The sequence below is a fragment of the Neovison vison genome, chromosome 1 (assembly GCF_020171115.1).
Source record: "Neovison vison isolate M4711 chromosome 1, ASM_NN_V1, whole genome shotgun sequence".
Taxonomy (NCBI): Eukaryota; Metazoa; Chordata; class Mammalia; order Carnivora; family Mustelidae; genus Neogale; species Neogale vison.
The window spans coordinates 191,404,027-191,420,033 of record NC_058091.1 but is presented as its reverse complement, the minus strand read 5'-3'; the positions used below and the strand labels follow the sequence as shown (position 1 = coordinate 191,420,033).

Below are 16,007 nucleotides of genomic sequence, written 5' to 3'. Positions count from 1 at the left end.
CAGTCATCCATCCTGTAGATGCCAAAGACAAATCTCATCATGTACTGTGACATTAACTACTGTAGAGAATATCAGTTTCAAAGTCAAGAGGCTAGCAAATCCAAGACCAGCTCAGTCTTTGAACTTAGATGCTGGGCTTAATTCCCTATTTGTAAAATGGAGATAATAATAGCTGATTCTTCTAAACTTACAAAAAGCTATTAGAGTAAGTGTAATATTATTCAGCAGTGTATCTAAACATCTGATGAAAATGCCATGTTAAATATTACTCCTTTGTTTTTACTGGGATTCTTGTAAAGTTATTGACAAGTATGGTCTCATTGTTACTATCAAAGACACATTTATTGAATAACTACAGTGTTTTCGACTGAAAGAGAAGTAAATGAAGTGGTTCCTTCTCAACAGGTATTGTCAATGTAGTTATCTTAAGTGTTTGCAGCCAGTTGTTAAGTTTTTTCAACTGCATAAATTGTCGTGATAAAAGTAGAAAATGAAGGGGCACTTGGGTGTCTCAGTGGGTTAAAGCCTCTGCCTCCACTCAGGTCATGATCTCAGGGATCTGGAATCAGGCCCCGCACGGGGCTCTCTGCTCTGTGCGGAGTCCGCTTTTTTCCCCCTCTCTTTCTGCCTGCCTCTCTGTCAAATAAATAAATAAAATCTTAAAAAGAAAAGAAAAAAGTGCAAATGAAGCCTATGTTTTCGCTGACAGGGTATCTTATTTTGGCGCTAGGCATTTTGTTTATGAAAGAAATTAAATGTGAGGGCCAGAGGTTATTAACTCATCTTAGTAAACTGGCTGGCACATAATAGGGCTTAACACCTGCTGCATACCTGAGTGCTTGTTTACTTTCTAGGAACCCCTCCCACCCCGCACCTTGCCGCCTAGCCACTTGTGAATAACCTATATATATTTTTAGATGAAAATAATGTTATTTTCCAGTTGGATAGTGACCCTTCTTTCTGTGTTTTCATTTTGAACAGTGGTGAATTCTGACATTTCGTGCCATTACAAAAAGTATCCAATGCATGTCTTTGCCTATAGAGTTCACACTCACCACTTAGGTAAGAACTTTAAACTACAGGTTAAATTATAAATATTTGCCTTGCCGCTTGCTAACACTATAAATGTAAAATGTAAATTGTATTTGGCTTTAAATCTGTTTCAATGAAAGATTTTTGCATACTACCTTGAAATTGTGTGTTTTTTCATCATATCGTTTTCATTAAAATACCTAGCATTTTGGGTTCTGACAATATTCAGATTTTATTTTGAAAAAGGAAAGCAAATGATGCCTTTTATTTTTCTAATACTTCATGACATTACATGATTGTAATTCATGTTCATTACAGGAAAGGTAGTCAGTGGATACAGAGTAAGAAATGGACAGTGGGCACTGATTGGACGCCAGAGTCCCCAGCTGCCACAGGTGTGTAGAAACTGGTTTAATTTTTTAAAAAATATATAATGTATTATTTGTTTCAGGGGTACAGGTCTGTGAATCATCTGTCATACACAATTCACAGCACTTAGCATAGCACATACCGTCCCCAATATCCATAACCCAGCCACCCTATCCCTCCTCCCACCCCTCCAGCAATTAAACTAAAATTTTTGAGACCAAAAAAAACAGTAATCAACAGATAGTAGTCTTAGAAACCCTTATAGAATCCTTGTGAATTTCTCTAGAATCCTAACATCTCTAAGTCTACATTTATTGTTTATCCAAACTGCATATAACCTCCTTTTTTACAACTTCCAGCTTGACTGTTCTCTTAACATTTGTAAACATGCTGGTGAATTGTGTGTCTGTGTGTTTGTGTCTTCATCGTCTCTACCCAGGGTATGCCAGACCTCACGTTATCAAAGCACATAGTTCTGGGTTTTATTGGCAATTTTAATGAATCATTGTGTTTATCTTCTTGGTAGGCTTTCTACCCTGTGGAGCACCCAGTAGATGTGAGTTTTGGTGACATATTGGCAGCAAGATGTGTGTTCTCTGGTGAAGGAAGGACAGAATCCACGCACATTGGGTACGGTTTTATAAATTCCAGTATTTAAAAATATTTTATTGGGGCAAGGCATGATTATAAGTGATAGATATGTTTGTGAATGAATTGCACAATTTTTTATTATCATGAACAATTATAGCAAACTGTATATCGCCGTTTCTCATTTTCGAGATGAGTGATTAGGATAAACTCCAGAACATGTGCTTATTTTTTTGTTTCCTTTCCTCCTATTTATTCAGAACCCTGAATATCATACCTCTATATATTATAGATGCCACAAGAGTATATATTACTTCCTTAGGCTCATTTAATAAAGAAAAATATAATTGATTATGAAATTTTTTTCTCAAGTGTCTTTTTGTCCTATGTTCAAATTTAGGCAAATATATAGCTTTCTCATTTGGTGGTATCCATTAATTACTCAGAACTGTGATTTTTCCCCCGTCTCTTAAAAGTTCTGTGTATTAATTTTTTTTCCAGTTGTTTAGGCTACCAAATAGGAACAATAATTTTCAGCTCTTTTCCAAAAGACAACCTTAAATAGTTTCCGAACTATTGAGCCTCTTTGAAATACATGTATTTTATAACCCTAAGTAAAATTTTCAAAGCACTGTGAACGCTTTCAGAAAAAGTTTGCCTGAATTAAAAGTGAAAGATAAAGTGTCTTTTTTTTTGGTCAAAAAAGAACCAAGAGCCTTCTTTCCATGTTAAATTAGGTTATAAAATATTTACTGATGCCACCTGGAAGCTGGAGTTTTAAGCCATTTATCTTTGATCAAAGAGAAGTTACAGAAAGTAGGCATCTGAAAATAGGCATTAAATGTACTAAGGTTGAGTCTTATGATGACAACACTAGCTCTTGGTTGTCAGGGGAAACAGAAAAGCTGCTGAAGCCGATGAAAGTAAAAAGGCATTTGAGACAGTGGAATAGGATTTTTTTATGTCACTCTAAAGGGTTGCTGTATTAATAAACATCAATGTTAAGGCTAAAGATGGGACAGTTAAGAAAAAAATCTACAAGTTCTATTAAACAAGAAACCTCCAAGAGTTTTGCTTTTGAATAAATTTTGTAAGTTTGGGAGAGACAAGGAAAACAATAAAATTATGATGTTGCATGCTAACTGTAAGAAAAAGCTTGATAAAATAGACAAGATTAGATTTAAAGGAGTGAGACATTCACTTCTTAGTAGTCATTATTATTATTATTATTTTAAAGATTTTAAAATGAGCTCTGCACCAAATATGGATCTCACACCCACAACCCCCGAGATCAAGAGTTGCATGCTCCGCTGACTGAGGGGGCCAGCCTTGTAATATATGAGTCATAGAGTGTTGATGAGCTATTTTCCGTTCTATGTTAGTGTAGATCCTCTACAACTTTACTTAAGTGCCATTGGTAATTTTAATAGCCTTTAGAATAGGTAGACTAAATAGGAAAAATATCCCTTTCAACACATTCTACATATTAGTGTATAAATTCAAGTGTGGAATACGTAGAATTTTTGGTTTAAATAATCCGGGAGGTCTTATAACTTTGGCCAGATTGTATCCTTTGAGTATCCTCCATGAGACAGTATCAAGCATAGAAATGAGTGACTTGTTACAATGCCAGGATGAAAGGCCAAAGTAATCTGAAGAAGCCTGTTTCATCAGGAGTTCAGAATGATTCAGTCTTTTAACAAATGTGCATCTTGCTTTAAAATAATACCTTAAAATGACTATATCAGGGGACGCCTGGGTGGCGCAGTTGGTTGGACGACTGCCTTCGGCTCAGGGCGTGATCCTGGAGTCCCGGGATCGAGTCCCACATCAGGCTCCCAGCTCCATGGGGAGTCTGCTTCGCTCTCTGACCTTCTCCTCGCTCATGCTCTCTCTCACTGTCTCTCTCTCTCAAATAAATAAATAAAATCTTTAAAAAAAAAAAATGACTATATCAGTCTCTCTTTTTGTAAATCTCCTGTGGGCCACAGGGAATGCTATTTTGAAATACAAATGAAATAGAAAGAAATTATAGGAAGTTAAGTTATTGGATGAGTCCATATTCTGAATATTTAATTTATATTAGGGCAGCATTTTTTTCCCCTGTAGAATGATAAACTAATAAGACAGGTTTGAATAAAATTTAAATATGAATACAAATTCTCATATTAATGCATAATATTCCTGTATCACTTAATACACATTTTAGTTTTAGAAAGGTAATAGTATCAATGCATCTGTTTTATAAAATACAGGATACCACTTCCACAGGAGCTATAGAATTACAGTGGAGAACATAACCAGTTAAAAAAAAAAAAAAGAAAACTAGTGTTTTATGAGTCTGTTAAATGATACTCTGCAAATCTCTCTCTTTTCTCCCTTCCTGCCTAACCCCCAACATGAACATACATGAACATATACCCGCCCTCAGCCCCGGGCACAGGTTAGAATCATGAGCATAAAAGGCAATTTACCACAGGCCATATGGGCAGCAGATAGCCCTCCATGCCTTGGAAGAACTACAAGCATCTTGATTTTAATTTTCTTAATTCTGAAGCTACCTGGAAACTAGGTTTTACAGGAAAATTCTATTGGTGGCCTACCAAGAAGATGTTCAGCCAAGTAATTTTTCACCCAATCCGAGCTTAACTCTATATTGAGCTAAAAATTTTAGGACTGGAGAAAAATTTGCTTACGTAGAACAATCATGCTTAACTAATAAAAAGCCCTTTTAAACATAGGGACTGATTTTTTTTCCCAGCAGGGATGCATCACAAAACACAACCATTAAAAATTAGGTGGATTTAAGATAAGACATATAAAGAAATTTACCGAATGGTAGTAATTTTTATCTGGATATATTAAATTTCTTTTTAAATTGTAAATATGAATACTATGTCTTAGACAAATTTGCACCAATGTCGGGGTGCCTGGGTGGCTCAGTGGGTTAAAGCCTCTGCCTTCAGCTCAGGTCATGATCCCAGGATCCTGGAATCGAGCCCCACATCTGGCTCTCTGCTCGGCAGGGAGCCTGCTTCCTCCTCTCTCTCTCTGCCTGCCTCTCTGCCTACTTGTGATCTCTGTCTGTCAAATGAATAAATAAAATTTAAAAAAAAAATTGTACCAATGTATGTACTAACAACATAGTACCCATTAATCAATGGAGAGGCTAGATTTTGTGACTGTCTGCATTACATATTTTATGTTCCATATGACACTTCTCTGAATTCCTTTCAAATGTTCAGTCAAGTTTAAACAAACAACCAAAATAAGAATTTTATTAAGGCAGCCGATTAAGCTAATTAAGTCAGCTAATTTGCTAATATTTTAAATTAACTCTTGAGAATTGGTAGATAATATTTACATATTTGGTCAATTTTGTTGGTCATATTTTTCCTTTGGAGCCAGTTATATCATATACATATGAGAATGTCTAATGAATATTCATAGATACTAAACACAGTACTTTAGTCAACGTTTTAAAGTATACTATATGTAAAGGTAAAATTATATGGACAGAAACTCCTTAATGTGTAAGTTTAAAAGCCCCATGAAAGCTCTGAAGAAACGATTCAGAGTTTTGAAAAATAACTTATTTAAAGTGTCCTATTTCTTTCCAAAATCAGTATTTCCCATCATTGTTTTTTGTTTTATTTTGTTTTTTTAAGCCCAACGTCTGTTGAGCATAAGGGACCTAGGGATGAGGGAATCATCGAAGTGGAGGGAGTATCACGGTCTGATACACAGTCATCATAGACAACAAGATTTATGTTTTTTTAAAAGGTTCATTCAGAATATTTAGTACTTTCTTAAATCTCTATTATATATCTTTATAATATAAAATAATATATTTTATTAAAACCCTCTTAAAACATAGATGATAAATAGGTAGATAGATAGACAGATAGATATAAATATTTTTCTGGAATGCCCTAGATGGAGTTCATAAAATTAACCTGACTCAGCAGTGTGATACATTAGGGGCTAACAGGCTATACCATAACAAGTTGTAAACATTTATTAAGATATATTATTCATTCTTCCTTCCCTCAACAAATATTTATTGAGGGCTTAACTATTTTCAAGCTCATCCCAGCTTGTCAGATTTAGAGTGAGCTGATATGAAAAAGTAGTTATCACATAAGCACTTTATTTTGCATGAAGATGAAAGAGAGGCACCACTGTAATTTTGGAATATAAGTGATGCTAGCAGGCATCATTTAGAGAATCACATTGGCGTTAGGAAATGCTGAAAGGGCCATTCAGCGGAGCCAGGGCAAATGTGTGAACACAGCCTCCCTCCATACTTTCTCATATTAATAATCATTAGATTGACAGAGCTGAATTGTGTGTGTTGTCCTCTATAGAAAACAAGGGTAGATGTGTCAACATTCTCCCTTAGGAATACAGAAAGCAGTTTGATTTAAAGTCAGAGCTTCTTTTATTTATTTATTTTTTTCTTTCAAATGAAGGAAAGATGGATGAGGAATAAAATAGGCAAACTGGTTTGCTGATACTAAGATTTGAGTCCTGACATATTTAAGATGTGATTGTTTCTCTGTCAAGTAGGAGAAACTTAGCCACCTTAACTACGAGTTCGATGACAAGTGGAAAGGCATAAAGTCTGATCTTTCCTTTTCCTTCAGGTCTTTAATGAATTTTTCTTTGTGATAGCAAAGATTTTAAAGTGATTTGATCAGTTCAATTTTGTATCAGAGAATCAGTACCTTTAATGAATATTGGTGACCTGATTATGCTGTCTCATAAAGTCATGTGTTTAGAGATGAACATGGACATGAGGTAAAACAGGTAAAATGTGGAAGGATCTGTCCATAGATTAGTTGCAAGTTTCAATTATTACTATATACATTTACTATAAATTTATTTTTTTTTTTACTTTCACTGGTTGGAAAAGTTTGCTTGATTATTTTGCTTATCCTCTCTACACGATGATTCAAGGTCTTCTAAGCTAGAGCCACATCTTAAATTCCTTTTCCCTCATCTCTGTCTCTTGATCTACACATTTTTCTGCATTTTGAATGGGGAAAGAGTGGACAATATGGTAAAGGGTTCTGGCTTATTACTCTGGCACCAGCCATTTCTTTTATAACACACAGCTTTCTGGCCAACTCCAGTGATGTTAAAATGAAATTCTTAGGCAGGGTGTTTTGACACGGGAAGACGTGTGTAGTGAACAGGTGTTTGTTTGGGGCTGCACCTCACGACTTGCATTTCACAGGAGAGGCAATTACACTGACAGGTATCAGATTCAGAGAGTGAGAAGCCAAATGACTTTTAAAGCATGAACAGAGCTTCCTGTGGCGGGGATTCATTGCTGTGGTCTCTCGGGGGCTCTCCATTTTCCAAGCTTACAGAAACCACATCCCTGTTTGGAAAATATTTTTTGTTCCTTCCCTTGCTCACGTCATTACTGTTGCTATGGAGAGGAAGTGAGTGCCACATGACATTGCTGGAAAAATCAACACTGACGTATTTTTGTACAGCAAATAAGCCACTTCACAGCTTGTTTTTTATTAGCAGAGGCTTGCTAAAAATTGTCAGAACACCAGAAAGGAAACATTCATTTGCACAATCTACCTTGGAAATGAAAGTCTTGTGGAGGTGTATCAAGATAACTCCCTCCTGTATTATGCTTAGCTAAATAAGTCAATCAGAGAAAGACAATTATCATATGATCTCCCTGATACGAGGAAGTGGAAATGCAACATGGGGGGTTTGGGGGGTAGGAAAAGAATAAATGAAACAAGATGGGTTCGGGAGGGAGACAAACCATAAGTGACTCTTAATGTCACAAAACAAACTGAGGGTGGCGGGAAGGGAGGGGGTAGGGAGAGGGTGGTGGGGTTATGGACATTGGGGAGGGTATGTGCTATGGTGAGTGCTGTGAAGTGTGTAAACCTGGCAATTCACAGACCTGCACCCCTGGGCTAATAATACATTATATGTTAGTTTAAAAAAAAGATAATTCCCTCCTAATGATGGTGAAGAAGATGAAATACATGATAGCCCTCATGAACTAAGGAAGAACAAAACCATGTGTTAAGCTATTAAGCATTACCTTGTGTTGTTTGGAGCTTGTATCTTAGAAATGTCCCTCCCGCTGTTTTAAAATCTGTTTTTAACAATTGAGTCTTTCAGCAGCATGGCACTACCCCATTGAGGTCTGAGCCATTAGAAGAGGTTAGGACTGATGTCCCTTTGTACCGTTCCTTTGTTTCTCTTTTTACTTTCCTGCTTGCCAAGGTGCCACGTAGGATATCAGGGGCCCATTTATGATGTCTTAGTATCAATACGGGATTCTCAGTTCATCTGACCCTGTGGCTGGAGACAATTACCAAAAACAAGATCCTAGGCTCTCAGGGTTAAATGGAAAAAGCCACTTATAAAGACTTGTAAATAATATATGATATTTCCGTTAAAGTGTTCTGAGTTTTACCATTATTAAGTAAATAATTAAGATTTTTCCATGAGGCAAGTACTTTGCCCAATCTGCGAGTTTTAGCAAATGGAAGGACTAAAGGATGAAAGGATTTAGAAGAGGAAGGAAAGTATGTCCCTGCTACTTAAATGCCTTTTCCATCTGCAGTATTGGGTTGTATCTATGGAGTGACTGCAAATGGATGCTCGATTAGGAAGTGGAAATGTACCTTTGACAACGTGCTTTAGATGCTGAAAACTGTGACAGGTTTTAATGAAAGCTATAAAATAAAGGCACAATATTTTCACCTCTGAACCTATTGCTGGCAGATTTACTGGTTGTATTTTTCTTGCATTAAGAATGTGTTTTATGGGAGTAGCTGATTTGTTATGTCTTTTTTTTTTTTTTTTTTTTTTTTTTTTGCTTGCAGTGGCACATCTAGCGATGAAATGTGCAACCTATACATTATGTATTACATGGAAGCCAAGCACGCCGTTTCTTTCATGACCTGTACACAGAATGTGGCTCCGGAACTATTCAGATCCATACCACCAGAGGCCAATATTCCAATTCCGGTGAAGTCTGACATGGTTATGATGCATGGACATCACAAAGGTAAAGCTGGTACTCGTTTAAAGTAAAACATGATTTTGTAGTTTGTATTTTCTTGTGTGTCTCACTTGACTGTATAATTAATGCTTGAAAGCATCCACCTTCTGTCAATCACATGTACACGTAATCCAGTTCCCACTTTTCCCTTCTTTGTAACCTACCTACCTTCCTGACGTGCCCCCATCAAAACAGTAAAAGTGAAGAATCTAGTAGTGGAACAGACTAGTTTGGGGACCAGTTCAATAAATGCAGCTCTCTTTCTTCATGTAATTCATGTTTTCTCACTTCCCCATTTGATTATTCCATAGTCAGTAATGACATGCAATTTATGAATTTATACACCGGGTTCTAAAGAGTGAATTCAATTTGCCAAAGAAAATGGTTATCGTCTCCAACTGTACCCTAAATTATCTATTTTAATGGGCCTCCTCAAGCAAGAAGAGTTCTTGATTTATGAGGCATTACTAATCTTGGCCTTTTTGGTCTCATTCTCAGAATTGTTGATGAACTTACTCTTCATCTGAAAAATGTTCAAACTGATTGTCATTTCATTAGTTTAAAATTGCAGAACCCACACCCTGTTTTATTGGATGAAGTATACTGAGACTTTCCTGAGTTTTACAGATCTAATCGTAAAATGCCAGAGCGGCTTCTTATGTCTTTCTGTTAGAAATTTTATGAAACAAGTTTAAATAGCAATTAGATCACTTATTAAGATCTTAATATGCTTATAGAATTTGCCTTAAAATGTTCTTAAAGTTTCCTTAAAATGTCACTAAATTCAATTTTTAAAAATACAAGTAGTTTTTTTAATGCATTTTTAAAATTGTCTCATGTATATATTACTGAAAGGGTAATTGATCTTGTTATTAAGTCAGAAGTCTGGTAGATGGTGGTTACACTGGAAGTTTTTTGTGTGTGTGTGATTAAGAGCATTTCTGCATATAAATTCTTCATACTGTTTTTCGTTTGTTTATTTTTTAATTTTTTTATAAACATATAATATGTTATTAGCCCCAGGGGTACAGGTCTGTGAAACGCCAGGCTTACACACTTCACAGCACTCACCATAGCACATACCCTCCCCAATGTCCATAACCCCACCCCCCTCTCCCTACAGTTTTTTTATTAAACATAAGATCCTAAAAATATTTTTATGTTGATAATATATTTCCAGTAAACTATTTAACATATGTGATATATCCCACAAATTTATGCTCAGCTTTTTTAATCCTTTACAGAAACAGAGAACAAAGATAAGACTTCTCTACTACAGCAGCCAAAAGGAGAAGAAGAAGTATTAGAACAGGGTATGTATGCATAGTTTTATAACTAGGCCTAAAAAAGTATTTGTGTTCTAATTAGGCAACCAACTTTTAAAGTTACTGAGATATTTTAGGTCTCTTTATCAGCCTCCATCCCTATGTACTGTTGTTTTTATATAATCCATAATTCATGAGAAAATGGTCACTTGTTGTCCTCTAGCTTTGAAAGTAAATTTCCTCGATGTAATTTAAACTCATTAGATTTTTCCACCTTTGTTTTAGTTTTTTTAATATGGTAAGTTTTATATGTAGTGCAAATATAATCACTAGAAACAATTGGTTGGCTACTTTTGAAATCTAAAGGATTAACATTGACCATTTAAAATCTTGTGTACTTTGGGCAATGTGTTTATTGACTCTATTTGAAAGAAATTAAGACTTATCCTTCATCTTGCCTCGCCTGAGGCATTCTTCTCTGCCGTCAGTAAAATAGGAGGGATTATCAATGTAGGCATTTGTAGTTTTGAGTTAAGTTGCTGACTGATGAGTTAAGAAAGCATCATTCTTCCTCTGATCTGTTTCTTTGAAGAAATATCATATATTGCACGTGTTGACACTGAAAAGTTATTCTTCTCTATCTTGTTTTCTTACTAGTTGTTTCAAAGATGATACTTTGTGCTAGGCGTTGGAGTATATTATCAAGTTATTTTGGACTAGATACAATATATTTTTTAAAGCATTTAGTTTTATGTTCCTCCAAGCATGTGTCTTATAACAACATGAAGTGTACAGGAAATAAGATTTTTCTTTTGGCAACAGAGAGAAATTTCTCACTCTTTGGATTTTGTAAACCACTGTAGGAATTCTTCAAAATATATTCTTTTAGGTCTAGGCCAAAGACAATATTCTTGCATTAAGAGTATTTACAAAGTTGATGAATCCAGACTTTTTAAAGGAAGACATACACTCTGAAAAGGGATGAGGGGAAACTGTAATATAAAAGTTTTAAATTACATAGAGTCTGTTCCATAACATTTAATTATAAAAAAGTGGCTTCTGGAAAAAGAATATAGTTTTAGCTCAAAGTTGTTTCTACTTTCTTATTAAGTCAGAAAAAGGGAGATGATTTTATGCTAAATAGTTTATATACTAAATGGCTCATATTAAAGTATTGAGTATTATTTAAAATAGATAAACTTATCAATCTGTGTATAGAATTGTAAGGAAGTCAGTAATTATAAATAACATGGTAGTATTGACACTCTTTGTTATAACTGTACTGAAATTTGTTCAGATTTAAAGTGAATTGTTTTGATATTGGATGCACTATTTGAAATACAGGCCTTTGAAATAATTCGAGTTATCTTAGAATACATTTTGAAATACTAACATATGTGATAAAGTAGAGAATGAGACCACCATTTAGTGGATGTGCCTTATAAAATGATAAGTTTCTATGGAAACTGAGGTTGATCTGTTTTCGTTTTCAAGTTATTTGAGTTAATCAAGGGACACATTGAAACTTCTGAAAGATTAGAAACCCAGAGGTTTCATTAGCAGAAAAATCTTAAATGTTAAGTTTAATCTCTTCTTTCCAAATGAGATTTAAGAGATGTCATGTATACCTAAAAACCACATCCTTTAAAACGCTTTCATATTTTGCCATTCACTTATTCTTTCAAGTTTGATGATATATGTTTATAATATTAAGAAGTTTAAATATACCCAAAGCCTTACTGGTTCCAGAGAAGAATTCTGTGGACACAGAAGAAATTATTTTCTCAGAGTTGGTGTTTTATTCTACTTATGAATAAAAATGCTGTAAAGTGATTTAACTTGGAAGAAACATATATTCTTCTGACTGAACTTTCATACTGCAGAAAATAGGCTATGGCATTCTATGTTGAAATTAGTGGGTCCATGAAAATGTCAGCTGCTAGGTTATGTGAAGGCAGATAACTAACCAAAAGCCATTTCAGTGTCCAATGTAGCCCATATATTATTCTGCAGGCCTTTGTGCACTACTAGCCTAGAATTTAAAGAGAATAGAGAAATATACCAAGTGCATATTTGTGCACATAGTCTAATTGATTCGCTAATGAGATCAATCTGTCTCCTTGCAGTGCCCAGGACAGATCTACTCATTACTGAGAGAGTATCCCATTCTTCTCAGAGTTGTTTGTTTGCACAAAATGTGTATCTGTATTAATTCTCTGGGGAGATAAATTGGCCAGGTAGCTAATAAGAGGGGTCTAATTATTCAAACAAATTATGCCACATGTGCTGATTTTTAAATAAGCCCCCCAGCTCAACCTTTTGCCTTAGTTTGGTGCTCTGGCCAATACAATTTATGTGCAAGTACTCCGCCAGCTTGTATCGATCCTTTAAATATTTTAAATCCCCAATAAATAAAAGCTGTGAGTCATTTCAGTTGTGCTAGCCACAGGTTAACAGACGGCATCTATGTTGGTCACACAGAGGATGTCAGACCCCCATTGGAAATAGAACATTTGTGGAGCAGGAAGGAAAAGACCTCAAACGTCCGAGGACATGTACTCAAAGGCAAGTTCTGTACCCATCAGTGGCTAAATAATATAGTTCTGCCTGGATAACACAAACGATATTGTTTTTACTTCCTATCTTAATATACTGGAAAACATGTAGGAAGATAAAGGTCAAGATGTGCAATAAATGCTCTGTTGGAAGAAGGGATGACTTTTACTAAGGTAGTAAAAAAAAGATGGCGGTAAAGATATTCATATGCTATGAGCTGGAAAAAAAATTTTTTTCAGCCTATAGATTTTTTTCCTACTGTGCTGTGTTCTTTTTCCTGCCATTATTTATTTATTACTCTGTTTCTCCAAGAGGACCTGAAGTTGGGGGTTATTTGTATTCTAGTTACAAAAATAATTATCAATTTTTTTCAGAATATTAATCTTGATTGGAGATTTTACTAGTTTAAAAGGAATAGTTGAGTTATATGAATCTAAGTACTTACAAACACTCTTACCTCCTGCAGTATCCTTATCTGTATTTGCTTCCTGAAGAAGAAAATCTGGTGTACGGCTCCAGTATCTCAGACTTATCTCAAAAGATGTAATTATGAGAGATACCAGAAGAGCCTCATTATACGACAACTTTCTGTCAGGTTGTCCTGGATCATGCAACAATGGGACATATTTTTAATGAAGCTTTAATTAAGTCTGTGGGGGTTTCATTTATTTATTTATTAGATTTTATTTATTTATTTGACAGAGAGAGAGGGAACACAAGCAGGGAGAGTGGGAGAGGGAGAAGCAGGCTCCCCACTAAGCAGGGAGCCTGGGATCAGGGGCCAAGCCAAAGACAGATGCTTAACAACTGAGCCACCCAGGTGCCCCAACTGTGGGGAGATTTTTAAAACATAATGCTTATTTGACTGATTTGCTAAATAATATTCATTTAAAAAGAAATTTACAGAAAAATCCGAAGAAGCAAATAAAATTCATACATCATCCCTAGGAATATGGGTATATATGTACATCTCAGTGTGAAAAATATATTATCGACACATTATTTTTTTTTAAGATTTTATTTATCCATTTGACAGAGAGAGATCACAAGTAGGCAGAGAGGCAGGCAGAGAGAGAGGAAGGGAAGCAGGCCCCCTGCTGAGCAGAGAACCCGATGCGGGACTTGATCCCAGGACCCTGGGATCATGACCTGAGCCGAAGGCAGCGGCTTAACCCACTGAGCCACCCAGGTGCCCCTCGACACATTATTTTAATAATGTTTAGAGCATGTGTGCATAGTTTTGCATCCTGTTTTTTAAATACTATATACCGAACTTTTCCTCCAGCTATAAAAATCATTGGCAAGCGTGATTTTTATTGCCTGCATATTATGTGTATATTCCTGCCCATACTGCTTTGAGACTAGCCTGTTTTTCTGTAGGTAAGCTAATCTGTGATTGAGTTGATTATGTCTGCCTCCAAGCAGAAAAACACTAGTAGATAATCACAATAAACTGAAACCTTACTATTCTTTGAAGCCATTGTAAGTGAAGAATTGCCTGGGTCTGTAATAAGTACAATAAGCTAAACAATAAAACTCAATTAGACATTGATTCTAAGAAAAGGAAACAAATCCTGGGAGACTATATTATAAGAAGGGTAGCATTGAGGTTTTCCAGAGCAGGCACAGGAACACATCCTCTACTTATAGTTGGCCCCATTTAGGAAAATAAAGTGTGTTTTATAAGTTCCCTTTATTTCTTAGGCATCATGAGTTCTTATATCTGTTCACTCTACCAGTGATACAACCCGAGGTTTACCAGCTTCAGGCAAGAATCTATGCAACTACTATTAGGAGTTCTGATTTGGGGTGTTTCTCTCCCTTATAATTCAAGGTAAAGGTGCAGTATTGAAATTTATGTTAGTTGTGTTGAGAAGATTTGATGTCTTTAAAAAAAAAAACAAAACTCATGGCAGAGCTGAAAGTCAAAATCTACAATAGCCGTTGTCCTTGTTATTGTACATTATGCGCCAGACAGCATTTCTTTTGCTGCCGAAAGGGCCTTTAACATGTTTTATTCAGTTTGCTCCAAACTCTTCTCATTGTAGTCTTTGTGCCCTCATATAATCAATCTTTCTACTCAAAGGTCAGCACGAGCGGCTATATTCCCAAGGCAGGGAGAATATGACAAAAATACAATTTGTAGAGGGAAAACACTCCATGACCCCCGATAGTTAAAGGTCTTCAGACACCTTCTGTGAAACAGAATAATTTCACAGTGGTTTTATGCTAACAAAAATGAATTAACATTGGCATGTTTTATCAAATAAGCAGAATCAAGGGAACACAGTTGCAAGTTAAAAAGACCATAGTCTACTGTAAACGCTTGTTAAAGTAAACGTTGGTAAACCATTTCTGAGAAGAGTGATACAAAGGCTAGACTTAGTAACTAAAATTTCTATTTCTTTGCTTTGTTCAAAATAGAACACTCCCTTCATTCCTTAATAAAGTGCAAGTGGTTTTAGTAGCATCTTCTTGGCTAATTCCAAAAACCCACAATGCCACTTTGCTGTTTGAAAGAGGATACAATTCTTGTTTGCATTCCCATTTGCTAAAAATTTATCAGTTCATTATGATTTATGAGCAGCTCACAAGTCTTTATATATTGAACTCATCTATCAAACACAATTCTAAATACCCCCAAAGGCTCTGGGAAGCTGAGTGGATGCTGTTTTGAATTGGCTTCCTAATCGCAGAATAGGCAGATGAGAACAATCATTTATCACACAGTTGTGCTTTCTGATATACATCTGTGTGCATGGTAGTTGCAAAACCCATCATCTGCTAACTTCCCCTTTTCTATATTTGTCTCCTTTGTTCAATTCAGTAAAAGAAACAATAAAGTTTTGCTTCGTTTGCGATCCTTAGCTGGTCGTCATGATCATGTTTTATTTCACGAACCCTGGGAGGGTCAATGTTAGTGATAAGTCAACAGTTAATAAACCGAATCAACTGACTAGAGGGGAAAATCAAGTAGGACTGAGTTATAAACCAAAATATTAAAATCTGAAAAGAAATGCTTCTATTTTTCCATTCCTCATCTCTTTCTCATTAATTAATTATTATGTTCCATGTTGCAGTCTCATTAGCTTGGTTATTTGGCATACTTTATCAGTGGCTAAACTGCTGATGAACATCCTATTCACTTT

At 35.6% G+C, this 16,007-nt stretch overlaps 1 protein-coding gene across 20 annotated transcripts in view; it reads left to right on the top strand.

Annotated features, from left to right (window-relative positions):
* Positions 1-16,007, top strand: part of PAM (peptidylglycine alpha-amidating monooxygenase) — a 282,570-nt gene that overhangs the window by 215,920 nt on the left and 50,643 nt on the right. For 12 of the 20 annotated variants that reach the window (XM_044264831.1, XM_044264821.1, XM_044264769.1 and 9 more), the window contains exons 10-14: positions 982-1,062; positions 1,351-1,427; positions 1,928-2,031; positions 8,859-9,043; positions 10,282-10,350. In XM_044264831.1, the coding sequence (XP_044120766.1) occupies positions 982-1,062; positions 1,351-1,427; positions 1,928-2,031; positions 8,859-9,043; positions 10,282-10,350 (516 nt within the window). Of the gene's footprint in view, positions 1-981; positions 1,063-1,350; positions 1,428-1,927; positions 2,032-8,858; positions 9,044-10,281; positions 10,351-12,783; positions 12,868-16,007 lie in introns of all 20 variants that reach the window. The other 8 variants (XM_044264740.1, XM_044264805.1, XM_044264795.1 and 5 more) reach the window with 1 other exon arrangement.